The following is a 25821-nucleotide window of genomic DNA, read 5'->3' on the forward strand; positions in this document are numbered from 1 at the left end:
TTCTTTCTTTCTTTCTTTCTTTCTTTCTTTCTTTCTTTCTTTCTTTCCTCCCTCCCTCCCTCCCTCCCTCCCTCCCTTCCTTTCTTTCTTTTCCTTCCTCCCTCCCTCCCTCCCTCCCTTCCTTCCTTCCTTCCTTCCTTCCTTTCCTCTCTCTTCTTCTGAGGCGTGTGGCTGACAGGGTCTTGGTGCTCCAGCCGGTTGTCAGGCCTGAGCATCTGAGGTGGGAGAGCCGAGTTCAGGACATTGGTCGACCAGAGACCTCCCGGCCCCACGTAATACCAAACAGTGAAAGCTCTCCCAGAGATCTTCATCTCAACGCTAAGACCCAGCTCCACTCAACAACCAGCAAGCTACAGTGCTGAACACCCCATGCCAAACAACTAGCAAGAGAGGAACACAACCCCATCCATTAGCAGAGAGGCAGCCTAAAATCATAAATTCACAGACACCCCAAAACACACCACTGGACGTGGTCCTGCCCACCAGAAAGACAAGATCCAGCCTCATCCACCAGAACACAGGCACTAGTCCCCTCCACCAGGAAGCCTACACAACCCACTGAACCAACCTTACCCACTGGGAGAAGACACCAAAAACAACGGGAACTACGAACCTGCAGCCTGTGAAAAGGAGACCCCAAACACAGTAAGGTAACTAAAATGAGAAGACAGAGAAACACACAGCAGATGAAGGAGCAAGGTAAAAACCCACCAGACCTAACAAATGAAGAGGAAATAGGCAGTCTACCTGAAAAGAATTCAGAGTAATGATAGTAAAGATGATCCAAAATCTTGAAATAGAATGGAGAAAATACAAGAAATGTTTAACAAGGACCTAGAAGAACTAAAGAGCAAACACACAATAAATGAAATTAAAAATTCCCTAGAAGGAATCAATAGCAGAATAACTGAGGCAGAAGAACGGATAAGTGACCTGGAAGATAAAATAGTGGAAATAACTACTGCAGAGCAGAATAAAGAAAAAAGAATGAAAAGAACTGAGGACAGTCTCAGAGACCTCTGGGACAACATTAAACGCACCAACATTTGAATTATAGGGGTCCCAGAAGAACAAGAGAAAAAGAAAGGGACTGAGAAAATATTTGAAGAGATTATAGTTGAAAACTTCCCTAATATGGGAAAGGAAATAGTCAATCAAGCCCAGGAAGCACAGAGAGTCCCATACAGGATAAATCCAAGGAGAAACACGCCAAGACACATACTAATCAAACTATCAAAAATTAAATACAAAGAAAAAATATTAAAAGCAGCAAGGGAAAAGCAACAAATACCACACAAGGGAATCCCCATAAGGTTAACAGTTGATCTTTCAGCAGAAACTCTGCAAGCCAGAAGGGATTGGCAGGACATATTTAAAGTGATGAAAGGGAAGAACCTACAACCAAGATTACTCTACCCAGCAAGGTTCTCATTCAGATTCGACGGAGAAATTAAAACCTTTACAGACAAGCAAAAGCTAAGAGAATTCAGCACCACCAAACCAGCTTTACAACAAATGCTAAAGGAACTTCTCTAGACAAGAAACACAAGAGAAGGAGAAGATCTACAATGACAAACCCAAAACAATCAAGAAAGTGGTAATAGGAACATACATATCGATAACTACCTTAAACGTAAATGGATTAAATGCTCCAACCAAAAGACATAGACTAGCTGAATGGATACAAAAACAAGACCCATATATATGCTGTCTACTTCATACCTAGGGACACATACAGACTGAAAGTGAGGGGATGGAAAAAGATATTCCATGCAAATGGAAATCAGAAGAAAGCTGGAGTAGCAATTCTCGTATCAGACAAAATAGACTTAAAGACTATTACAAGAGACAAAGAAGGACACTACATAATGATCAAGGGATCAATCCAAGAAGAAGATACAACAATTGTAAATATTTATGCACCCAACATAGGAGCACCTCAATACATAAGGCAAATGCTAACAGCCGTAAAAGGGGAAATCAGCAGTAACACAGTCATAGTAGGGGAATTTAACACCCCACTTTCACCAATGGACCACTTGCACCGAAATGTAAATAAATAAGGAAACACAAGCTTTAAATGATACATTAAACAAGGTGGACTTAATTGATATTTATAGGACATTCCATCCAAAAACAACAGAATACACTTTCTTCTCAAGTGCTCATGGAGCATTCTCCAGGATAGATCATATCTTGAGTCACAAATTAAGCCTTGGTAAATTTAAGAAAATTGAAATCATATCAAGTATCTTTTCTGACCACAATGCTATGAGACTAGATATCAATTACAGGAAAAAGTCTGTAAAAAATATGAACACATGGAGGCTAAACAATACAGTACTAAATAACCAAGAGATCACTGAAGAAATTGAAGAGGAAATCAAAAAAACCTGGAAACAAATGACAATGAAAACACGATGGCCCAAAACCTATGGGATGTAGCAAAAGCAGTTCTAAGAGGGAAGTTTATAGCTATAAAATCCTACCTCAGGAAACAAGAAAAATCTCAAAGAACCAACCTAACCTTACATCTAAAGCAATTAGAGAAAGAAGAACAAAACAACCCCAAAGTTAGCAGAAGGAAAGAAATCATAAAGATCAGAGCAGAAATAAATGAAAAAGAAATGAAGGAAACAGTAGCAAAGATCAATAAAACTAAAAGCTGGTTCTTTGAGAAGATAAAATTGATAAACCTTTAGCCAGACTCATCAAGAAAAAAAGGGAGAAGACTCAATAGAATTAGAAATGAAAAAGGGAAAGTAACAACTGACACTGCAGAAATACAAAGGATCATGAGAGACTACTACAATCAAGTCTATGCCAATAAAATGCACAACCTGGAAGAAATGCACAAATTCTTAGAAAAGCACAACCTTCCGAGACTGAACCACAAAGAAATAGAAAATATAAACAGACCAATCACAAGCACTGAAATTGAAACTGTGATTAAAAATCTTCCAACAAACAAAAGCCCAGGAGCAGATGGCTTCACAGGCGAATTCTATCAAACATTTAGAGAAGAGCTATCACCCATCCTTCTCAAACTCTTCCAAAATGTAGCAGTGGGAGGAACACTCCCAAACTCATTCTATGAGGCCAACATCGCTCTGATACCAAAACCAGACAAAGATGTCACAAGAAAGGAAAACTACAGGCCAATATCACTGCTGAACATAGATGCAAAAATCCTCAGCAAAATACTAGCAAACAGAATCTAGCAGCACGCGAAAAGGATCAAACACCACGATCGAGTGGGGTTTATCCCAGGGACACAAGGATTCTTCAATAGACGCAAATCAATCAATGTGATACACCATATTAACAAATTGAAGGATAAAAACCATATGGTCATCTCAATAGATGCAGAAAAAGATTTCGACAAAATTCAACACCCATTTATGATAAAAATCCTCCAGAAAGTAGGCATAGAGGGAACTTACCTCAACATAATAAAGGCCATATGTGACAAACGCACAGCCAACGTTGTTCTCAATGGTGAAAAAGTGAAACCATTTCCTCTAAGATCAGGAACAAGACAAGGTTGCCCACTCTCACTGCTATTATTCAACATAGTTTTAGAAGTTTTAGCCACAGCAATCTGAGAAGAAAAAGAAATAAAAGGAATCCAAATCAGAAAAAAGGAAGTAAAGCTGTCACTGTTTGCAGATGACATGATACTATACATAGAGAATCCCAAAGATGCTACCAGAAAACTGCTAGAGCTAATCAATGAATATGGTAAAGTAGCAGGATACAAAATTAATGCACAGAAATCTCTGGCATTCCTATACACTAATGATGAAAAATCTGGAAGTGAAATTAAGGAAACACTCCCATTTACCATTGCAACAAAAAGAATAAAATAAATAGGAATAAACCTATTTAAGGAGACAGAAGACCTGTATGCAGAAAACTATAAGACACTGATGAAAGAAATTAAAGATGATACCGACAGATGGAGAGATATACCATGTTCTTGGATTGGAAGAATCAACATTGTGAAAATGACTGTACTACCCAAAGCAATCTACAGATTCAGTGCCGTCCGTATCAAACTACCAACAGCATTTTCCACAGAACTAGAACAAAAAATCTCACAATTTGTATGGAAACACAAAAGACCCCGAATAGCCAGTGCAATCTTGAGAAAGAAAAACGGATCTGGAAGAATCAGGCTCCCTGACTTCACACTATACTACAAAGTTACAGTAATCAAGACAGTATGGTACTGGCACAAAAAGAGAAATATACATCAATGGAACAGGATAGAAAGCCCAGAGATGAACCCACGCACATATGGTCACCTTATCTTTGATGATCAAGGAGGCAAGAATATACAATAGAGAAAAGACAGCCTCTTCAGTAAGTGGTGCTGGGAAAACTGGACAGCTACATGTAAAAGAATGAAATTAAAACACTCCTTAACACCATACACAAAAGTAAATTCAAAATGGATTAAAGACCTGAATGTAAGGCCAGACACTATAAAACTCCTGGAGGAAAACATAGGAAGAACACTCTATGACATAAATCACAGCAAGATCCTTTTTGACCCACCTCCTAGAGAAATGGAAATAAAAACAAAAATAAACAAACGGGACCTAATGAAACTTAAAAGCTTTTGCACAGCAAAGGAAACCATAAACAAGACAAAAAGAGAACTCTCAGAATGGGAGAAAATAGTTGCAAATGAAGCAACTGACAAAGGATTAATCTCCTAAATTTATCAGCAGCTCATGCAGATCCCAATCCAAAATGGGCAGAAGACCTAAATAGACATTTCTCCAAAGAATATATACAGATTGCCAACAAACACATGAAAGGATGCTCAACATAACTAATCATTAGAGAAATGCAAATCAAAACTACAATGAGATATCATCTCACACCAACCACAGTGGCCATAATCAAAAAATCTACAAACAATAAATGCTGGAGAGGGTGTGAGAAAAGGGAACCCACTTGCACTGTTGGTGGGAATGTAAATTGATACAGCCACTATGGAGGACAGTATGGAGGTTCCTTAAAAGACTAAAAATAGAACTACCCTATGACCCAGCAGCCCCACTACTGGGCATATACCCTGAGAAAACCATAATTGAAAAAGAAACATGTACCACAGTGTTCATTGCAGCACTATTTACAATAGCCAGGATATGGAAGCAACCTAAGTGTCCATCGACAGACGAATGGGTAAAGAAGATGTGGCGCATGTATACAGTGGAATATTACTCAGCCATAAAAAGAAATGAAATTATTTGTAGTGAGGTGGATGGACCTAGAGACTGTCATACAGAGTGAAGTAAGTCAGAAAGAGAAAAACAAATACCACATGCTAACACATATTTGTGGAAGCTAAGAAAAAAAGGTTCTGAAGAACCTAGGAGCAGGACAGGAATAAAGGCGCAGACATAGAGAATGGACTTGAGGACAGAGGGAGAGGGAAGGGTAAGCTGGGACGAAGTGAGAGAGTGGCATGGACATATATATACACTACCAAATGTAAAATAGATAGCTAGTGGGAAGCAGCCGCATAGCACAGGGAGATCAGCTCGGTGCTTTGTGGCCCACTAGAGGGGTGGGATAGGGAGGGTGGGAGGGAGACGCAAGAGGAAGGGCATATGGAGATATATGTATATGTGTAGCTGATTCACTTTGTTATACAGTAGAAACTAACACACTATTGTAAAGCAATTATACTCTAATAAAGATGTTAAAAAAAAAAATCACTTGTTGGCAGGTCCCAAACCCCACCTCCAGGGGTTTCGTTTCAGTGGGTCCAGAGTTGGAGGTAGGTGGGCTGGAGTTAATCCAGATGATTCTGGTGCAAATGGCCCATGGGTTACTCTGACTATTCCAGACACCCCCCCCACACACACACACACTTTACAATGCCACATCCCACGAAGCCATACGTATCCCATTGCCCTGACCAGGAGGGAGTATGCCCTCCTATGTTCTCTTGTACATTTTGTGATCTGTAGCGGCCATCTGGCCAGCTCTTTTTGCCTAGCATCAGATTTAACAAACATAGTATCCCATGTTATGGCTGTGAGAACTTATTCACTTATTTTCTCTTGTTGAGGTTTTTTTTTTTTAAAGTAAAAACAAATACACAGGGAATGTAAAATCATACAGCTGGTATAGAAAATGGCATGGCGGTTCCTCAAAAAATTGAAAATGGAATGATCCAGCAATTCTGCTTCTGGGTATGTATCCAAAGGAGTTGAAAGTAAAGAGTTGAACACATATTTGAAAACCAGTGTTCATAGCAGCATTATTCACAGTAGCCAAAGGGTAGAAACAACCCATTGAAGGACGAATGGTTAAGTAAAATAAGTATATCCATGCAGTGGAATATTACTCAGCCTTAAAGAGGAATGGTGTCTTAGTTTCTGCTATGTAACAAATGTCACATAAGACATTTGGCACACTGAGGACCTCAGGCTAAGTGAATTAAGACAGACACAGAAGGACAAATAGTGCATGATTTTGCTTATAAGAGGTCCCTGGAGGCGTCGCATTCATAGAGTAGAGGGTGGGCGCCAAGGGCTGGCTTGGGAGTGGGGGGAATTGCGGTTGTTGTTTAATGGCTACAGGGTCTCAGTTTGGGAACGTGAGAAAGTTCTGGAGACGTATGGTGGTGATGGCTGCACGACTCACTGACGCTGGGTGTGCACTCAGAAGTGGTTTAGATGGGAAGGTCTGTGTTACGTGTGTTTTACCAACATTGAGAAACAAGCAATGCCACGATGCGTACTTAACCATACGTAGGGCACACCCCTGGTTGCTTCCTTGAGACGTGTTCCTGGAAGTGCAGTTGCTGGTCGATGGGTGTGGTCTCCTCTTTCAGCTGCTCTTCTTACCTGGTCCAGGAGGACGGCTCAGCCCTCCTTGGGGCCGTGGGGCAGGGCGGTAGCCTTGCTAGCGACTTGTCTTGCTAGGTCACAGGAGCCACTGTGCTGGATGAGTGAGCTCTCCTGCTTGGGTTTCTTCCCCAAGGAGCCCATGGTGGGACCTCGGGGATGCATGAGTCTGCCCGGGATCATGTCCTCTGTTACCCAGATGCCTCCTGCCCGTCCACCCAGGGGACTGGGTTACCTTGGGAGTCCTTTAGGCCCTAATTTCTTCCTACTTCCTTCTCTTCAGGTGTGTTCATAGTACTGCTGTCAGTTTAGACAGAGGTCTCCTGAAGCCAGGCCTCCTGCCCCCTTGATCAAACTTCACCCGCGCCCTCGGTTCGCCCCGTCGCGGCCTCAAGAATGTACACGTGTTGCCAAACCCACCTCACTATCTTTTCTTTTTCTCACGTGGAACATTCTCAAACCAGTGCCTCACAAGTACTCTGTTTTGTTTTTTTTTTTTTTTGCGGTACGCGGGCCTCTCACTGCTGCGGCCTCTCCCGTTGCGGAGCACAGGCTCCGGACGCGCAGGCTCAGCGGCCATGGCTCACGGGCCCAGCCGCTCCGCGGCATGTGGGATCCTCCCGGACCGGGGCACGAACCCGTGTCCCCTGCATCGGCAGGCGGACTCTCAACCACTGCGCCACCAGGGAAGCCCTAGTACTCTGTTTTAACTAACGGTCATACAGTACAGCCCTCCAACAGAACACATTTTCTTTTTGATCAACACTGCAAACTAAAGGTGTGTGGAATTCCATACTGTTTATTGATTAATGATAATTTTAAATGGAAGCTTGTGCTCCTCATTTACATGATGAGCTATCACACACCGCTTTCACTATTACCTTTGTTTTGTCCTTGTTTCCCAATCCTCGTGTTACAGTGGGGTTGAATCGTGTACCTTAAGAAGTGGTTTTAAAGGTTCCCGCTCCCATGACGTGAACGGATGTGTGAGGGGTTATCAGGTGGTAGTGCCGCCGTGTGCTTGGGTCTTGGGGTTTTGGAAATAAGCCTAAAGAAGCCCTGTTGAGCCGGGCTCAGCCTGGAGTTGTCTGAGCTGTGACCTGAGCCCCAGGTCTCCCGCAGTCCATCCATCTCTTTAAAGACTTCCCGCCTTTTCTGTGTCTCTGAGGGTAGAACAGTTCTTGAGTGTTGTCGCCTGGCTTCCTGGTCTCTGGGTTTTTAGAAGTTGAAACCTAGTGGCCAGCAGGGATGACTGGACAGGACTCCTGAGTCTCTGTTTACAGAGTAGGAGCTGCAGGTTTTCAGCCCAGAGGCCACACAGAGAAGGTGGTCCCGTTGCTGCGTGCCTTCCAGCAGCGGCCGGGGCAGGGCTGAAGCAGGAATGGGATCCGGGGTCCATGCCTGTGCAGTTTGGTCTCCGGAATTGGGCACCACCTGGGAAAGGCAGGCCCTGCAGCTTGAAGCGCCTCCTCTGTGGGGAGCGGGGTTGTGGGGGGGGGGGTCGGCGCATCTGAATGATGGCACTGCACCTTGGGCTTGGGGCTGGGGCGTGGCCAGGAAGCCACTGCTGGAGAGTCTGACTTGGCCTTGGGCAGTGCGAGAGCCATACCCTTGTGGCTGTGCAGAGGCCACCTGCCCCCGGCGTCCCGCCCCCGCCGGTCTCGGGGTGGGGGGGGGGAGCAGCACAAACCCGGGCCACGCTGCAGGGGCTCTTGTTTGCATGGCTGGTCGAGGGGGAGGAGTGGCATGGAGGGGGGGTAGAGGAAAGCCAGTTTCTTGCTTAGTTTATTCGAATATGGAGCCAGGCCCCTTGACGCTTTGTTGAAACAGCTGCTCAAAAGTTCCAAAGCATTTGGGTGTCTGATGGCCTCTGTGAAGTTCAGCTGAAGGGTGTGAGCCTCGGGCCGCCCTGGACGGGGGTGGGGGTGGGGGTGGTGGGGGGTGCTGTGTGCGAGCAGGTAGCCTCAGCCTGCAGGTGTCACAGGAAGATGCAGAGGCCCGGACCCATCAGCGGCAGTGGAGCATTTCTGAAGGAGTTCATTTTTCTCTTCATTTGACCCTTCCTAATTTCCCCTCATTATTAAATTGTTACATTTCAAATTATCTTTACTTCAAAGGAAAATGGAGAACCTCGTTTAAGAGTCTGACTCCTCTGTGTTACTCTATGTGGGGCTAATTTTTTTTTTTTTTTTTTTTTTTTACTGTAGGCAGGCCTCACTGCTGCGGCCTCTCCCGTTGCGGAGCGCAGGCTCCGGACGCACAGGCTCAGCGGCCATGGCTCACGGGCCCAGCCGCTCCGCGGCATGTGGGATCTTCCCAGACTGGGGCACGAACCCGCGTCCCCTGCATCGGCAGGCGGACTCGCAGCCACTGCGCCCCCAGGGAAGCCTGTGGGGCTACTTTGTACCTCAGGGCAGGACTCTTGTTTCTAAACTGCTGCCACGTGCTCCGGACTCTGCCCATTGCTCCCCCGCTTCCAGGAAGGCTTCTGCCTGGAGGGTATCGCTGCCCCTCGGCTAGTGAGGGGCCCCGCAGAGTGTGTGGCCGTCTGTCTGACAGATGCTTCTCCACGGGCTCTTCCTGCTCTTTCAGGTCTGAGCAGACTTGGCCCAGCCTGGAAGGGGAGTGAGGAGGAGGCCGGTCGTCGTCATGCTCCCCCAGTCACCCTCTGGGCACCCGTCTGCCTGTCCCACATGGCGTTGGCTGGTCCTGGGCCCATAGGGACTGGGGGCCTTGCAAAAGTAGACATGCAAGTTGCTTCATTGGTTTTAAATAAACTTCCCATTGATTTAATAATAGTTTGCATACTCCTTTGACTAACATAGAAAAATAGAAAACAACTTAAATCTCTTAACAGTGTTTCAGAAAAAATATCTCTTGGCTTAAAAGGGTTTACTTGTTTTGCTTACTTATTTTCCTATTAGTATCTTTAACTCGCTGAGGTTGGAAAACATTAGGGAGCTCTGAAAAGAATGGGGAATTGGCATTCAAGGCTGGTTCAACCTCTCCCCCTCCTAGGTTTTAGTTTCTCAAGGTCTTCTACTGGTAAACATCTTTTCAATGTAAGTATTTTCTAATCCACAAAGTTGGCTTGTGTTCAGGGCAGAGTTAGGGTAGAAATCTCGGCACTGTGCCTAGCGGTTCTCACACCTTGAGGCCACGTCCTCGCAAAATGTCCAAGAAAGGGTTTTTCTTCTGGTGGCCAGGGAAGGGCCTCCATGAGGTGGTCTGAAAGGGAGAGATCGTGGAATTACCTTGGGAGGAATGTTGATGCCAGAACCCCTGTGTGTGACGAGTGGGGCCATGGGCCCCCTCTCTGCAGGGGCTGCGCTGGGCTGTCAGGACGTACCACCGACAAGCGGAAGTCTTTGGGCTAACGTTCTAGCGATGGCAGACACCGAGAGACCCCAAACTGATAGCAGGGGTGGTGGTGCTGTGCAGCGAGGGTCGTGATGGGGTGGGGAGAGGGTTGGGGGCTTCTTGGAGGAAGTGACATCTTTCCTGAGACCTCTCTTTTGAGACCGAGCTAGGCTTGGGGAGACTGAGGGAAGAGCTTTGCAGGCCCAGGGTTAACTATCGCAGTTTCGGGGAGCAGGCGGATTGCCGTGTTCAGGCGGCAGAGGAAAGTCCAGTGGGAGGTGAGGAGGCCCCAGGGGCCCTGCGGTGCAGAGTCTGTGGGCCCTGGACTCGAGGCTCAGTTTCAGCAGGTTTCTGTGAGCCGTCCTTGGGTACGACGTGACTGCAGGTGCCCACTTCAGCAGGAGGGGTGAGGAGGCGAGAGAGTGCTCTTGGAAACTGGGCAGTGCGCTGGCTCTGGGGGCCGGGAGGAGGGCCTGTGGGTACCGAGCCGTGGCCCCTGCGTAGCCCTGGGCTCTGGCTCCGGCCCTTGCACTCACCTCCTCTCGGCCGCTGCACACCAGCGAGCCGTCTAGTCTGTGTGCCCCACGCAGGTGTTGGGACTGTTTGCACTCCGCTGGGAGTTCCATTCTGTCTCTCAAAGACATTTTAAAAATAAAATCAGCCATTTAAAAAAATTGAAATATAGTTAATTTACAATGTTGTTAGTTTCAGGTGTACAGCACAGTGATTCAGTTAAATACATCTGTTCTTTTTCAGATTCTTTTCCAGTATAGGTTATTGCAAGATATTGAATATAGTTGCCTGTGCTGTACAGTAGATCCTTGTTGTTTATCTATTTTATATACAGTAGTGTGTATATGTTGATCTCAAATTTCAAATTTATCCCCCCCTCCCCACTTTGGTAACCATGAGTTTGTTTTCTATGTCTATGGGTCTATTTGTGTTTTGTAAATAAGTTCATTTGTATCCGTTTTTTAGATTCCACATGTAAGTGATATCACATGATATATATCGTTCCCTGTCTGGCTTAACTTCACTCAGTATGGCAGTCTCTAGGTCTATCCATGTTGCTGCAAATGGCGTTATTTCATTCTTTTTTTATGGCTGAGTAGTATTCCTGTGTGTGTGTGTGTGTGTGTGTGTGTGTGTGTGTGTGTGTACATCTTCTTTATCCACACATCTGTTGATGGACACTTAGGTTGCTTCCATGTTTTGGCTCTTGTAAATAGTGCTTCAGTGACCATTGAGATGCATGTATCTTTTTGAATTAGAGTTTTCTCCAGTCCCTCTCCCAGGGGTGGGATTGCAGGATTATATGGTTGTTCCATTTTTACTTTTTTGAGGAACCTCCATACTGTTCTCCATAGTGGCTGTACCAATTTATATTCCCACCAACAGTGTGTGGGGGGGTTCCCTTTCCTCCGCACCCTCTCCAGCATGTCTTATTTGTCGATGTTTTGATGATGGCCATTCTGACCTGGTGACGTGGTACCTCACTGTAGTGTTGATTTGTATTTCTCTAGTAATTGGCGATGTTGAGCATGTTTTCGTGTCCCTGTTGGCCACCTGTATGTCAAAGCCATTCTTGGAGTGTGTTCTCCCGAGCCGTGGTGCTGAGCTAGAGGAGGGGGTTCGGACTGAGGCTTACTGCTGCTGAGCGTGGGTGGCCTTTGAACCAGCCCTCAGTGTCTTTGAGTCTCAGTTTCCCCATTTGCAAAATGGAAACAGTAGACAGCAGGGCTGCTCTGAGCATTAACTGAGATCGTTAAGCTGGAATACTTCTGAAAATTACGAGGCATTGGGCATGTGTGTATCTGTTGTGGTTGTTACATTGCTGCTGTTCTTATACCTGGATTTTGAAGGGGAAGGGAGGAAAGGCAACTGGAATGCACTGGGCACCTCCTCTGCTTGCTGCCTGGTAGGTGCTTTTAAACCTCGCTTCAAATCCTCTGCATGGTGACATTGTTATGTATCGACCCTATTTTTACAGGTGAAGTAAAATCAGGGCTTATAAAAGTAGTGTCCCCATTGTTACGTGGCTAGCGGCTGGCTGTGGTGTGAGCCCAGCTGGCGGTGAGAGCACAGCTCCACACCCCGCTGCTCCGGGGACGGTGCACAGGCCCTAATTCGCCCCAGGCCTGTGAACCGCCAGTGGCTGGAGTGGCTTTGGGCCGCCTTCTAGTGTCAGCCAGTCCCCCTTCAGGGCACAACCAGCACTGACATGTGTTCTTGATCTCCCCAGGACCCCAGAGGACCTGTCCAGGTTCATCGTGGAGCTGCAGCAGCGCGAACTCACCCTCAAGGACAGGAACAGCTCCATCACCAGCAGGTAGGCCTGGCGGCCCATGGTTTTGTGGCGACATGTCCGCTTCGGAAAGCAGGGTGCCGGTGAGTGTGCCCCTGGCTGAGGAGTGGCTGTGCTTCACCATCCCTGCCTCGGCCTGAGCGAGCGGGAGCTGGGGCAGCGGGGTTCCCCGTGGCAGTGAGACTCAGCTGAGGCGGCGGGTGTACTGTCATCTGGACGCTGTGGTAGATCAGCCCTGGAGCCCTGGGCTGGCTTCCAGGGCATGGGGTCTGGGAGGAAGACGTGCGCCCCACCAGGAGCATTTGCGTCTTTGTGGAGGCGTGGGCTCTGAGTGGCCCCATGAACGTGTGGAAACCTGGAACCTGGGTTGAAGTGTCTGAGTGTTTGTACGTGTGTGGACTTGTGTCCTCGGGAAGGGTCCCACTTAGCAGCACAGCCGGGGCATTTGTGTCCACGCCCGGGCAGGAAGCTCTGACTCCCTCCAGGGCCTGAGGAACTGGTTCCATACCAGTTCTGCCTCTGACACCTGCTGGGTGCCCCAGGAGTCAGTTCAGCTCCGCCACTCACTCCCAGGTCAGCCACACCCCACAGGTGAGGGCTCGGTCCCACAAGGTGCGCCTGCCTCGGGGTTCCCAGGCTACCCGCACTCCATCTGACTGCAAATTCAGGGTCCCCCCAGCCCCTCTCTGCCGGTTTGCTAGAATGATCGACAGAACTCAGGGAAGCACTTTATTTAGGATTACTGGTTTATTACAAAGGGTGCAGCTGGGATCAGCCGGCTGGGAAGAGATGCATGAGGCGTGTGTGTGGGGTGGGGGCAGAGCTGCCGTGTCCTCTCCAGGTGTGCTGCCCTCCCAGCTCCTCCTTGTGTCCAGTGACTCGGAAGCCGCATTGTTCAGCAGTGTCTGTGGAGTTTCCTGCTTGATTAAGTAGGAAACTTAATGGCCAATCATGGCCATTGGTGATTCACTTGGTCTCTATCTCCGCTCCCCTCCCTGGAGGCGGGGCGGGGGTGGAGCTGAAAGTTCCAACTTCTCTTCTGCTGGTTGGTTCCTCTGGCTTCTCCCCCGCCCTTCCTGCCCAGGGCTCTGGCTGAAGGGGCTTGTTCACAAAAGGCACTCACCTCGTTCAGGAAATTCCAAGGGTTTGTGGAGCTCTGTGCCGCGTAGGGCACCAAACCAAATGCTTGTTCCTCACCGAGCCGCGCTTGGCCTGTTGCAGGGCTGTCCGCCTCTGTCCCCTGGGGCTCAGGCTGGTTTCTCTCGTGCTTGCAGGGTGGCTGACCAGGTTCTGGGTGTCGCATAAGAGGCGGAAAGAGAGGTCTCCTTCTTGGGTCTCCTTTTTGGAACAAGGAAACCTGTCTGAGGACCCCCACTGGCGGCAGACCCCCACCCCCACCCCAGTCACTCTCACTGGCCCAAATGGGGTTGAAAGTCTGCCCCAGACCAGGTATCTGTGGAGGATGGTGTTAAACTAGTCAGTTCCCATGTGATTCACTTGAGGGTGGAAAGCTGAGTGAGGTCAGCCCCTCCAGTGGGTGAAGGGCTTGGGGGCAGGCTGAGAGGACGGTGACCACAGAGGGACCCCGGGTGCCCTGCACTGGCTGGCTAGCTGGTTGGGGGTGGAAGTCAGCCTGCTCTCCGCGAACATCCTCCGCGGCCTCACCCCCGTGCAGTTGGCGTTTCAATACTTTATTAATAACCGAAGGAAGGCTTTCTTATTTGGGGGGCTGATGTCTCTTTGAAAATTGGCTTTTAGAAGCATCTGGTTATGTTGGACATAATCGCATCAGTTTAGCTTAAAAACCTCAAATGAGGACTTCCCTGGTGGCGCAGTGGTTGAGAGTCCGCCTGCCAGTTCAGGGGACACGGGTTCGAGCCCTGGTCCAGGAAGATCCCACATGCCGTGGAACAACTGAGCCCGTGAGCCGCAGCTGCTGAGCCTGTGCTCTAGAGCCCGTGAGCCACAACTACTGAGCCCGCGTGCCACAACTACTGAGCCCATGTGCCACAACTACTGAGCCCGTGTGCCACAACTACTGAAGCCCACTCGCCTAGAGCCTGTGCTCCTCAGCAAGAGAAGCCACTGCAACGAGAAACCTGCACACCGCAACGAAGAGTAGCCCCCGCTCGCCGCAACTAGAGAAATCCTGCATGCAGCAACGAAGACCCAACACAGCCAAAAAAAAAAAAAAAAGTTAATTAATCAATTTTTTAAAAAGTTAAAAAAAAAACCTCAAATGATAAAGACTGCCTTTTGCTTTCAAAGCTACTGTCAGATGAAACAGGCATTAAAAGTGATTTGAAATTAAAGCGTTTGACATTTTTCCAGGCGATCCTCTTTATTTTACTTTGAATTTGAAAAAGAATGAACTATTAGAGGAATGGAAACTTGTCTGCATTTTTCTCCCGCCAAACTGAGAGGTACTTTCTAAAATGACCTGCTTTGAGCAGCAGCAGGAAATCCAGCCTCTCAGCTTCATGAATGTAGCTCTCGTCCGCAGCTCCGGCAGTGCTTTCGACTGTGGTCACACATATAGATTCAGCCGTCCCGCCTCTTCTTTGGGATTGGTTCAGGAATGGACTCTCCACCTCCGGGAGCAGTCCTTCGTGGTGGCTGGTAGGTCTGCGTGACTCCTGCCAACTTGTCCACCTCTCAGGACCCTTGGGCTCCCTCTGAGAGCCGATGCAGTCACCCAGGAGCAACTGAGTCTCGGGCATCCCGAGAAAGAGCTGTGTGCCTCACCTCTTCTGCAGGATGGGCCCTGGGAGGTGAGGTGAGGTGTGACATAAGGCCTCAGCCGATAAGGGGCCGTCGGGTTCCTGCCCCATCTGTTCATGGTAGAGTCCCGTGCAGGCCCTGTGAGGAGGTGGCAGGGAGCTGGGGTCCAGTGCCCTCGAGGCCCTGGCCGAGCAGAACGGGGAGAGGACACGTGCGCCGCACCATTCACGCTCGCAGGGGTCTGGGCAGCTGCTGCTCTCACAGCAGCAGGCCGACGTGGCCATGATGGGGGCGTCCGTGCGGAGGCCAGGAAATCTCGTGAGGCGGGGACAGCTGATTTCACTTCCTCACGTCTTTAAAGGCAAGTTGGGCAGAAATTCAGGTTAGGCAGGAAGAGGCACCTTGGCAAGAGGGTGAAAGCCTGGGGTCTGGCCAGCACGCAGGCAGGCGGGGGTCCGGTCGGAGGGTTCGGAGGGCTGTTTGGGGTCGGGGGCGAGATGGCAGGAGGTGCCTGGCGTTCAGCAGCGCTCAGGAGACCCCAGGTGGCGTGCAGGTGGTGGTGGGGCCAGAGGTCTCGCGGGGTTCTGGTTGGCACCTTGTAAGCGTGTCCTTCAGGGAGAGCTAATAGTTGTGTGGCTCTCTGTTAGCGGGCTGTCCTGGACTGCCAGGCCAGCCTCTCTGTGCTTTCCGTTTCATGGCCGACCTCGGACAGCTCCAGGGCGCCACTGGTCACTGAGATGAATGGGTGTGTCAGTGCCTTTGGACAGGAGTTTAATTACAGCCCAGGGCACCTTGCCTTTCTTTTGTGGCCGCCCCAGCACTGGTTTTGGCGCTTGAACGCTGATCCTGTTTCCTTGGAGGTGTGCTGAGGACACGCGAGTATTCAGGGTTTGTGAGCGGCTCTAGGTGTGTCCCTGTCAGTGTTCTCCATGCAGAGCTCCCCTGACACTGCCATGCAGCCGCCTGTGCCCTAGCGGGTCCCAAGAGCATCCTGGCGTCTTCAGGACCCAGCACCTCACTCCATAGCCCTGGCGTTTGCAGAGCCAGGGGTGCTGTGGGCCGGGGTGGACGGGAGGCTGCGTCTCTTTGTGGCTCAGAACCTTGTGGACGACCTCGAAGGACAGGGGAGCAGGGAAGCTTGTGCGGGGACACGTGGGGCTGTGATGCCTGCATTTCTCTGCCTTGGTGGAGAGTGGGGGATGGAGTGGAGCGGAGGCTCCTGGGGTCCAGTTCTCACCTGTGCACACTGCGTGGTGGAGATGGTGAGAGCGGTGAAGCTGGCTGAGCCTTTGTCGGTACCCGGTTCCATCTCACCTGAATGCTGCGAGATGGTGCTGCTGTCCTCTGTTGCACAGCAGAGTCGAGCCCTGTATTGAACAGCTAGGAAGCCATAGAAACAGGATTTGAATCCTGGTCTGTGCGTCCTAGGAGCTCCACACGGTTTATTTGGGGCTGGAGCCCCAGTCCCTGAGAGGTCCCTGAGAGGTACTACATGTGGCTGCAGAGAACCCTGGGTCATGCGTTTCTCTGCTCCATTGGAGACGTGCGTCATGGGCCGGCTGGTGTGAGCCTCAGGCCGCATCCTTGATGCGGATTTAGAACCTGCTGTAGAAGTGGGTGAGGGGAAGCCGTGCAGACTTCGTGGTTCTGCCCGCCGCGCTCCGTGCGCTCCTGCCGAGCCCGGCTCTTCGTGGCTGATGATCCCTCTGTACACTCAGCTTCAAAGGCTGCCTGATCGCCCCCAAAGCACACCAGCTCTGGGCTGCTCTGATGACTGAAGTGTTTTGTTTGTTTGTTTGATAAATTTGTTTATTTATTTTTGGCTGCGTTGGGTCTTTGTTGCTGCGCGTGGGCTTTCTCTAGTTGCGGTGAGCGGGGGCTACTCTTTGTTGCGGTGCGCGGCCTTCTCATTGCAGTGGCTTCTCTTGTTGCGGAGCACGGGCTCTAGGCGTGCAGGCTTCGGTAGTTGTGGCTCACGGGCTCAGTAGTTGTGGCTCACGGGCTCTAGAGCGCAGGCTCAGCAGTTGTGGTGCTCGGGCTTAGTTGCTCCGTGGCACGTGGAATCTTCCTGGACCAGGGCTTGAACCCATGTCCCCTGCACTGGCAGGCAGATTCTTAACTACTGTGCCACCAGGGAAGCCCTGCAGTTTGTTTTGAAGCTCAGGTCTTTCCTCCTCTGGGCTCTGCATGTCTCAGAAGAGCCCTTGGCCTCAAGCTGTCAGTGTGTGAGGAGCCCTGCAGCGCCTGGAGCCCTGGTCTTGCCTTAGAACTCTGGCCGGTCCTGGACGCCCCTGGGAGCCTCCTGGTGCCTTGGCCTGGGCCACTGACCGGGGAGCCGGCCGGCCCCCTCCACATGGCGCTGCCCTCCTCATGCTGGGGGCTCTGGGCAGCGTTGGGAGGAGATGATTGTTGTTTAGTGAAGGGGGCTTGAGAATGAACGGATGGAGTACCATCTGCCTCGGGAGGTGGAGCCCTTGGCTACTGTGTTTTCCTGGCATCTGCCAGGTTGATGGGTTTCTCTGCGCCTCCCAGGGGTGCTTCAGATCAGCATGACAGTCATGATTCTTAATGTGGCTCTTTTCTCACTTTGTGCAAACCATTTAGTCTGTCGTTTTGAACCTCGGAATACAATTAGGCCTTGTTACCTTTGTCACCTGTGTGTGTGTGTGAGTTATGGTAGACTCAAGCTGTCCAGAGGCCAGCCAGGCAAGCGACGGGAGCAGAAGATTCCTGATGACCAGCGCGTGGGCGGGAGAACCTGCTCCCTGTGCATCTGGCTGGATTTCGTTCTGTGTCTGACCCGGGCCGGGGAGGGTCTGCAAGCTCTCGCCGGTCTAAACGCAGGCTTCCTGCGGTCCAGTCTTGCCCCACCATGGAGTAGCTCTGTGTCGCCGTGTCCCCATCTTCTCTGCCTCACCTGTGAAGGTGATGGCGATAGGTCGTAGGATTGCCGTGTGAGTCGCCACAGAACCTCGGTAAAGCGCTGGGAGTGTGCCTGGTGCAGTGAGCCAGCGTTGGCTGGGGGTTATGGCCATGGCTGTCACTGTCCTCTTGTTTGAGGTGCCTGGGAAAGTGTGACTTCCGGCCTAGCGCAGGGCAGGGCAGTGGTGAGCTTTCCAGCGGGCTCATTAGGAGTGAGAAGGTGTGTCTTTTGGGGTGGGGGGCGGCAGAGAAGATGGGAAGGGGTTGAAGGTGTGGGCACACCTGAAAGATGAGGATGCGGGGTTTGCTGTGGATCACACGTTGCAGGTAAGACAAAAAGACAAGAGTGAGGTCTTTGGTGAGAGCGTGTGAATGGTGGATTTGCCTCTTATGTTGCTGGAGAACTTAGCAGAAGAGCAGGTGAAGGCAGAGGGAACCGGGAATTCAGTTTTGGACGCGTGGTGATGGCAGTAAGAGGCCTGGTCGACAAGCACCTGAAGGTTGGAGAGGGTGGTTGGCTGTGGAGGCTGCGGTTGGCTTAGCCATCTAGACTAGGGGCGTGAGTGTGGATGCGACTCCGCCCATGGCCTACAGCTGACCAGGCAGGTGGGAGCGCCATAGAGCAGCGCTGAAGTCCTCCTTCACCTGGACCGAGGGATAGTGGGGCAGCTGGGTGAGAGCTGGCTCAGGCCCACTGGCGCCCTTGCCTGCGGCGCTCCTCGCTCAGGCATCCGCGCGTAGCCTGGCCCTCCCTCCTGGGGTTGTGCTTGGGCAGTTCCTGGTGACTGTGCCGCAAGTGGCACTGTGCACGCCTGCCCTCAACACGCTCCGTGCGTGCCCTGTCCCCCACTGCCGTGCAAGCTCCCTGGACCCAGAGGAGGGCCTGGCCCAGCGTGCGCTTGTTGAGCGAGTGAACGAATGAACGGCTCAGTTGATTGTGCACAGTAACATGACAGATAGACGGAGTAAGGCCTGAGGCCTGGCTGCCTGTGCCGTGCCCGTCCTGGGCCACCAGCCTGGAAGTCAGGTGGGCAGAAGCCCAGGTCGGGCTCTGCACGGGGTGGCCAGCCTCTGACCCTGTCCTCTGTTGGGCGGGCTGGGCGCCATCGTGGGGGCCAGGCTTTGCCTCGTTCCTCTGTGCTCCCTCCATCTTGCATGGTGCCCCAGCTCCATGGGCTTCCATGGGTTCAGTGATCACCCAGTGGCCTTGACTGGGAGGCAGGGACCCTAGGGAAGTCTGCACCACGGTGCTGACCACGGGCCACAGCCAGTCTGTCTCAGCTTCCTGCCAGGGTGACTCGTGTGGGCCCTATGGGGACCTTCCCAGGCCCTCTTGACCCTTTATCCCCCAGGAGGGTGCTGAGCCTGGCAGGGAGAGCACGGGAGCCGCAGAGAAGCCGTTGTGGAGGATGGTCTGCTCCCGTCCCAGGTAGGGGTGGTTTGAGCGAGCGCCAGCCGTCCCCCACCTGGTCTCACGCTTGCCTTGGCCTGGTTACTGTCCCCGCAGCAGTGGCCCCAGGGGTTTTCAGTGATGAAGACCAGGGCCTCGCCTGTCCGGTCAGCTCTTGGTGCCACTCGACGTAAATGGGCTTTGGCAGGAGGTGTGGAACCAGCCTGTGTCTCAGGCTCGTCTCCACACGTTCCTCCGTGGTGGTCGTGCGGTGCACAAGTTCCAAGGACGCCGTGGGGCACGCCGGCCATGAGCTCGATGGTTCTAGACCAGGAAGCCCCTTCTTCAGGCCAGGCTGAGCTCCCACAGCTGGTGCTGGTCACACGACTCACATGGCATGTGGCCACAGGGAGGAGCGCCGAGACGTGTGTGTGTGTCTCCGGGGTGGGGGATGGAGTGGCTCCTGGCAGACACACGCAGCCCCGGACTGTCGGGCTCTGACTTGTAGCTTCATCCCTGCACCTTCCTTCCGACTACTGGCTGTGAGATCTTGAGGAAGCTCCAACTTTATGGAGCCCTCGTTTTCTCTCCTGCGAATCGGTCATGATGACATTTATTCACATGCTGACCGTCTCCCAGGGCCCTTTTAGGTTCTCTGAGAGTTGGCGCTGGGCTGCTTTCCGTGGCTGGCTGCTTCAGTGCAGAGGCCAGAGCACAGCCGTCTAGGGCGGCCTAGCCGTCTGTCCGGGGTGGACGGCGCCATCCAGCAGGACTCTCTGCGATGCTAGCAGTGGTCCACGTGCTGTTGGGGGCAGTGGCCGCTGGCCACACGCAGCTGTTGAGCACTTGAAATGTGGCTGGTGTGACCGAAGCGTGCGTTTAAGTCACCACGTATGGAGAGGCTGTCCTGCCTGTCCCCGTGCTGTCAGCTGTCCTTTCCTCCCAGTCTTGCCTCGCTCTTCACAGCACTAACCTGACACATTCGTGTGTTGATCGGTGGGTTAACATTTCTTGTGTGCTTCTCCCTCTTGGAATGTAAACTCCATGAGAGTACAGTGACTTCGGGGGTGTGTGCTGCTAGAATCGAGGCCTAGCAGTTGTTTGTTGAGTGAATAGTAAATGTCTTCTCCTCTCTCCCCTGTTAAGACACGCTGTTAAGTCCTGGTGGGGTGGGAGGGGGACATGTGCTGGCTCTTTGGGTGCCTGTGTCCCTGCCCTGGCCCAACCAGGATCGGGGCAGGCGGGACGTATTCGGTGCTGACCCTGGAGCGTGGCTGGTGCTTCCGTTTGTCTCTGTCCAGTTGTCCATCAGTCCCGCCCTCCTTTGCTCTGGTGAATCAGGTGTGGCAGCAGCTGGAGTAGATGAGCTGGCACGTCCAGCTGCCTGCTGGCTGGCCTGGCACCGGCCCCCTGGGTCCCAGCCCCTGCCCCGGCCGCAGTGCCCGCCAGCTCTCCCCGTCATCCCCTCGGCCTCGCTTTGTGGCAGATTGATGGCTTAAAACCCACTAGCGAGTGAACTTGGCTGTTCTGCTTTATACCTAAGTGATGAGTTATCTGGCACCTGGGAAGGTACTTTGTGCTCCAGGTTTGTGCCTGGTGCCCGAGTGGGGCTGGCCAGTTTCCCTAGTGGCCGCGGCGCTCGGCAGTGTCATTGAGATCATGTCTGTAAAAAGCGCTGGCCGCTTCACGGCGTTACGTGAACCTCAGTGGGGTGAGTGCCTGCCATGTGGTGCGTGCGTGTGTGTACACACATACACAAACACGTGTACATGCTCACATGTACTCACACACGAGTATGGAAGCACTGAGAAAATATAAGGCTGTTTGTTCCCCGGGAGAGATCTTTTCTTACTTCCTGGCTACCTAGTAGACCAGGGAACGTTTCTTAGAGGAAGTAGCTCTTGTATGAGATCCGGCCGGAATGGTGGAAAACAGCAAAACCCCAGAAGAGAGCATCCGGGGTGACCCAGAGCTGGGGCATCTGCAAGAGGGCAGCTGCTGGCGTCTCCTGGTGCTTGCCTCAGACCTCGGCCGCCGTCCCCTCCAGCTGCCGGCCCTCAGTCTGCGGTCGGGCTGGTCCGCCCGGTGGTGGACGCGGATGAAGGGCTCCCGGCCCGGCTCCCAGGGCGCGTCCCGGGGGCACCAGCTTGGAGAAGCTGCCCCTGTCCCCGGCGCCCCTCCTAGTCCCACCCGGGCCGAGCGGCACCGGCTCTCAGCAGCCTGTCTGGACCGTGGCGGGCGTGTCTGCTGGGTGCCCGGGCCAGGCTGACGACCGAGAGAAGGCAGGACACACGTCTGCCCGCGACACTGGCCTCCGCGGGGGCCGGGCGCCTGTGAAGGCTTCATTTCCCTTCTCTCCAAAATGGGGTTGGCACGGTGTCTGCTTCCCGGGGTGGTGGTTGCTGTGCACACGTGGCTCGTGGCAGGAAGCCGTCGTCTCTGTCGCTACTGAGCCGATTCCCCCTTCTGTGGGACAGGCCGCCACAGGAGGGCTCGCCACCCCACGTCTGGTGTCTGGTGCACGCGCGCTGACACGGACCTCTCAGGAAGTCAGGGTGTTTCCTTCCCTCCCTGGTGGTGTGGGAAGAGCTGCGGCCAACGCCCCAGAGCTGTGTCTCTTAAGGGACGTTAGGGGCCAGCCTTGCCGCATGGGGCCTGCTTGGGGTGTTGGGGCCGAGCACGCTCACCTGTGCCCTCCCGCCGTCTGGGGCGCCGCAGTGTGGGCACAGCCTCTGGGCTCTGCCCAAGTCTGCCAGTCACGTTAGTTCTCGGACCTCCCTGCTTGCTTGGGACTCCTGGCAGGAAGAGGAGAAGCCAGCAGTTGCTGTGAGCATGCCGCTGAGTGCAGGGGGACCCCCGGCCTCCTCGCCGGGCGGAGGGCACAGCACCGCACCTGCTTGCAGTGCCCGTGTTTGGACGTGAGGTGGTGCCTGCAGCCCTCAGAGCCACTTCCTGCGGCTCTCTCCTCAGACCCTCCTCCGTGGCCTCCCCAGAGGGAGTGCTGTTACCAGGCTTCTAAATTTTGTGGCCAATTAGAAAGGGTGGGGAGAGCAGTGACCGAAAGCACTGGGGATGAATGGACCTCTTCCGCAGACGCCTCCCTGGGAATTGGGTTCTGCGTTCCTCTCCTTGAGTGGTGGTTCCTGGGTCTTCCAGTTGCTTCCCCATCAGTGTGGGTGAGAGCCTCGGGGCAGGGACGTGGAGGCCGGGCGCCCGTGCTGCACCTCTGACGGTGGGTGCAGACCTTCAGGGCTGACGGCCGCTCCAGCTTGGCCCTGAGCCTGTTGGAGTTGCTTCACTTTCCAGACCGTGGCTGCCTGGCTTCTGTACCTGAGAGCAAGCCCCCTCCCGCTAAGGGAGAAATCTGGTCCATGCTGGGTCCAGAGGGAAGTCTGGTCTCGCTGGCAAACACTGTGGGGTTCCCGGCTGTGCCATCCCGGTGTGGGATCACCACCTAGCAGTGCCCTTGGCCTCGCCCAGGCTTGTGTGAGGATGAGCCAGGAGCTGTATGTGGAAGCCCATGGCTGCAGTTGGTACTTGGGGGACTTAACTGCCCAGAGGGCTTCCCTGGTGGGCCGGGCACGGTGGCTGCTCTGTGCTGTGTGACTCCTGTGGGGTCACCGCTCGGCAGTCTGTCCGCCCAGCTCTTCTCCAGCTCAGTGAGTGTAAAGAGTGCCCGTTGGGCTTTCACCGCAGGCTTGGGCTCGGCAGGTCTGGAATGGGGACCATGCTCCGTATTTCCTATATTTCCTGCTGGCGCCCCAGTGCTGCCGATGCTGCTGGTCCAAGGACCACACTTTGAGCAGCAACAGCTCGTCTTCCTTGGTTTCCTGTTCTGTCGTGTGGAGAGAGGCCTGCTCACTCCTTTGCCGTCAGTACCTTGCAGGAAGGTCCTTAAAGCACCATGAGCTCCCTGGAGGGAGGGTGGAGGAATTTTCTATAGGAAGATGGCCTTTGTTCTGTTAGGGGTCATCAGTCTCTTGCTTTTGTCACCCTCACTTTCGGTGGACACACACAGGTGTGCTGCCACCTGGAGGGGCGTGTGTGTGTGTCCCACACAGGCCCTGCCATCACCAGCTGAGGACTTTGGCCGACCTCTGGGCCCTCCGTTCCACACGCAGACCCGAAGGTTCCAAGCCTCCTGATGGGCCTGCTGGTGAGTTTGTGCCCAGCTTGACCTGTAGCCGAGTCCCCAGCCTCTGACCCTGGAGGTTACCCTGCGCTCGTGTCCCAGAGACGACTCTGTCCTCGCGGGGCTCTCCAGCCCTGCTTGGGTGAGGGAGGACTCGGCTCTCACTCTGGTGCCCCTTCACGCCCATCTGTACAGCAGGCAGTGTAGACGCCGTGCTGGTGGAACGTGTGCAGTCTGAGGTTGCACTGGCAAAGACACCCGGTTTGGTCCTGGTGGCTCTGGAGGGGAAAGCAGCGGAGCAAGGTGGCTGGGAGGTGGGGGGGGCAGAGTGTGGGTCCGCAGTGGCTCTCCTGGGGCAAGGCCGCCCCCCGCCCCCCTTTGCCCGGGAGAGCCCTGGGCGCTGCCCTGTCTGCTGAGCAGGGGCCAGGGCTCCCCATCCTGCCGCTGCAGCCAGCTTGTGTTGTCTCCTCTCAGCAAGATGAGACGCCATTAATATTTCACACCCAGACTGTTTTCTTGCATGCTTTGCATTTCCATATTTAAAATGCCATTTACATATTCATGGATCTTTTAAATAAGTTTTTATTGTTAAGGCATGTGGAAGTGGATAAAATGTGAAACTCCCCCTTTTATTCAAGCACTGGAAAAAATGTTCATCCCCAGAATGACATCAGTTTCTGAGTGGTTAGCTCGGTAGCAGTGGCTGCAGGAAAATTACCGCGGGAGGCTGCGTGTCCGGCTCCATCTAGCCCTCCCCGCGGCGTGCAGATACCGGGCTGGGCAGGCCTGCGGCCCTTTCGCGCTTGTGGGTTTCTCCTGGTTTGGACCATGCCTTCCACCTGAGCTCCGACGATGTCATCTGTTTCCCTTTGGTGGTAGAATGCTTGGTTAGGACGTGGCCGACCCTCTCCCCGAGGCGCACCAGGCAGCCTCTGGTGGGCGAATCCAGGCACTTCCCAGAGTGCACCGCACTCTCCCACTTCCCTCCTCCTCATTTCTAGCGTCAGAAGTGCCCTGTCCCTGACTCCAGCTTTGGCCTTGTATTTGAGGCAGCTTGGTACAGGGAAAGAGCCCAGCCCCCAGTGAGATGGAGGCTGTTCCTGGCTCTGCTGCCACCAGGCGTGGGGCTTGGACAGAGCCGGCCAGCCTGTCCACGCCGCAGTCCCCGTCTGTGGAAGGGGCAGCAGCACCTGCCCTCCTCTCCGCGCAGGGTCAGTACCACAGTCACTGAGGGTGTGCGAGGTGCTGGCCTGGGGCTGGTCGGAGAGCTCCTGGTCTTCCTGTTTCTTTGTGTCTGGGCACTAGCGAGTTTGGCCAAGCCTTTGCTTCCATAGTGTGTGGGTGGCAGGGAGCCGGTTGGAGAACCTGAGGACTGACCAGAACGGGAGGCCCTGGAGGGGCATCTGCGGGCTGCCTGCCAGCCTTGGGGTCTGGAGTTGGTCTGACCTTAAGCCAAGCATAGCTCCTGGAAGTGGCCAGGTGCTTCAGGGCCGTGGAGGGCTTTTGACCCCTCAGAGGTGTAGCCGTGATGGCCTGCTGTGTGGCTTGGTGTGTTGCAGAGGAGCTGATGGAGGGCTTTTCGGAGTCCAAATAATAGAGCACCAGCCTGGATGGTCCTCGGAGATCCAGGGAGACTGAGGCTTGTTCAGACCCAGACTACAGAACTCTTGACCTTAACATGAAATTTTATTGTCTCAGAGAGGCCTTTCTAAGTGGTAAACAAAGTCAAAATCAAATGTCATAGTCTGGTTTTTAAAAGGTCTTTAAATATGTTTGTGAACTTCCGACCATGAGATCTAAGCCACCAGGCCACATCCCACCCTCACAAATCCCGGGCACTGCCCGCACCGCTTTGCTTTCTTGGAGATGGGCTGAGTGAAGGTGTGCCGGTGAGGTCCCCGATGGCAGCCCTCAGGGGTAAGTCGCTTTTCCTGTTGTCTGAAGAGGGTGGCAGGTACCGTCGGCTTTTGTCAGCATGGCCAAGTGGAGGGTTGGCCTCCAGGTACCAGGACGTCGCGGACAGCAGTGTCAGGGGTGTGGCTCCCCAGCTACAGGTGTTGCATCTTTCCACGCAGAGACCCTCAGGCGGGCACATACTGGAACACCCTGGGTGGATTTCTTG

At 52.8% G+C, this 25821-nt stretch overlaps 1 protein-coding gene across 4 annotated transcripts in view; it reads left to right on the top strand.

Annotated features, from left to right (window-relative positions):
* MAD1L1 (mitotic arrest deficient 1 like 1) overlaps positions 1–25821 on the top strand; it is a 323294-nt gene that overhangs the window by 68978 nt on the left and 228495 nt on the right. For 3 of the 4 annotated variants that reach the window (XM_029219334.1, XM_029219333.1, XM_029219335.1), the window contains exon 10: positions 12472–12558. In XM_029219334.1, coding sequence (XP_029075167.1) covers positions 12472–12558 — 87 coding nt within the window. Of the gene's footprint in view, positions 1–12471; positions 12559–20369; positions 23724–25821 lie in introns of those variants that run through there. The other variant, XM_029219338.1, reaches the window with a different exon arrangement.

Source organism: Monodon monoceros, unplaced genomic scaffold, assembly GCF_005190385.1.
Source record: "Monodon monoceros isolate NGI ecotype Baffin Bay Population unplaced genomic scaffold, NGI_Narwhal_1 Super_Scaffold_13, whole genome shotgun sequence".
Taxonomy (NCBI): Eukaryota; Metazoa; Chordata; class Mammalia; order Artiodactyla; family Monodontidae; genus Monodon; species Monodon monoceros.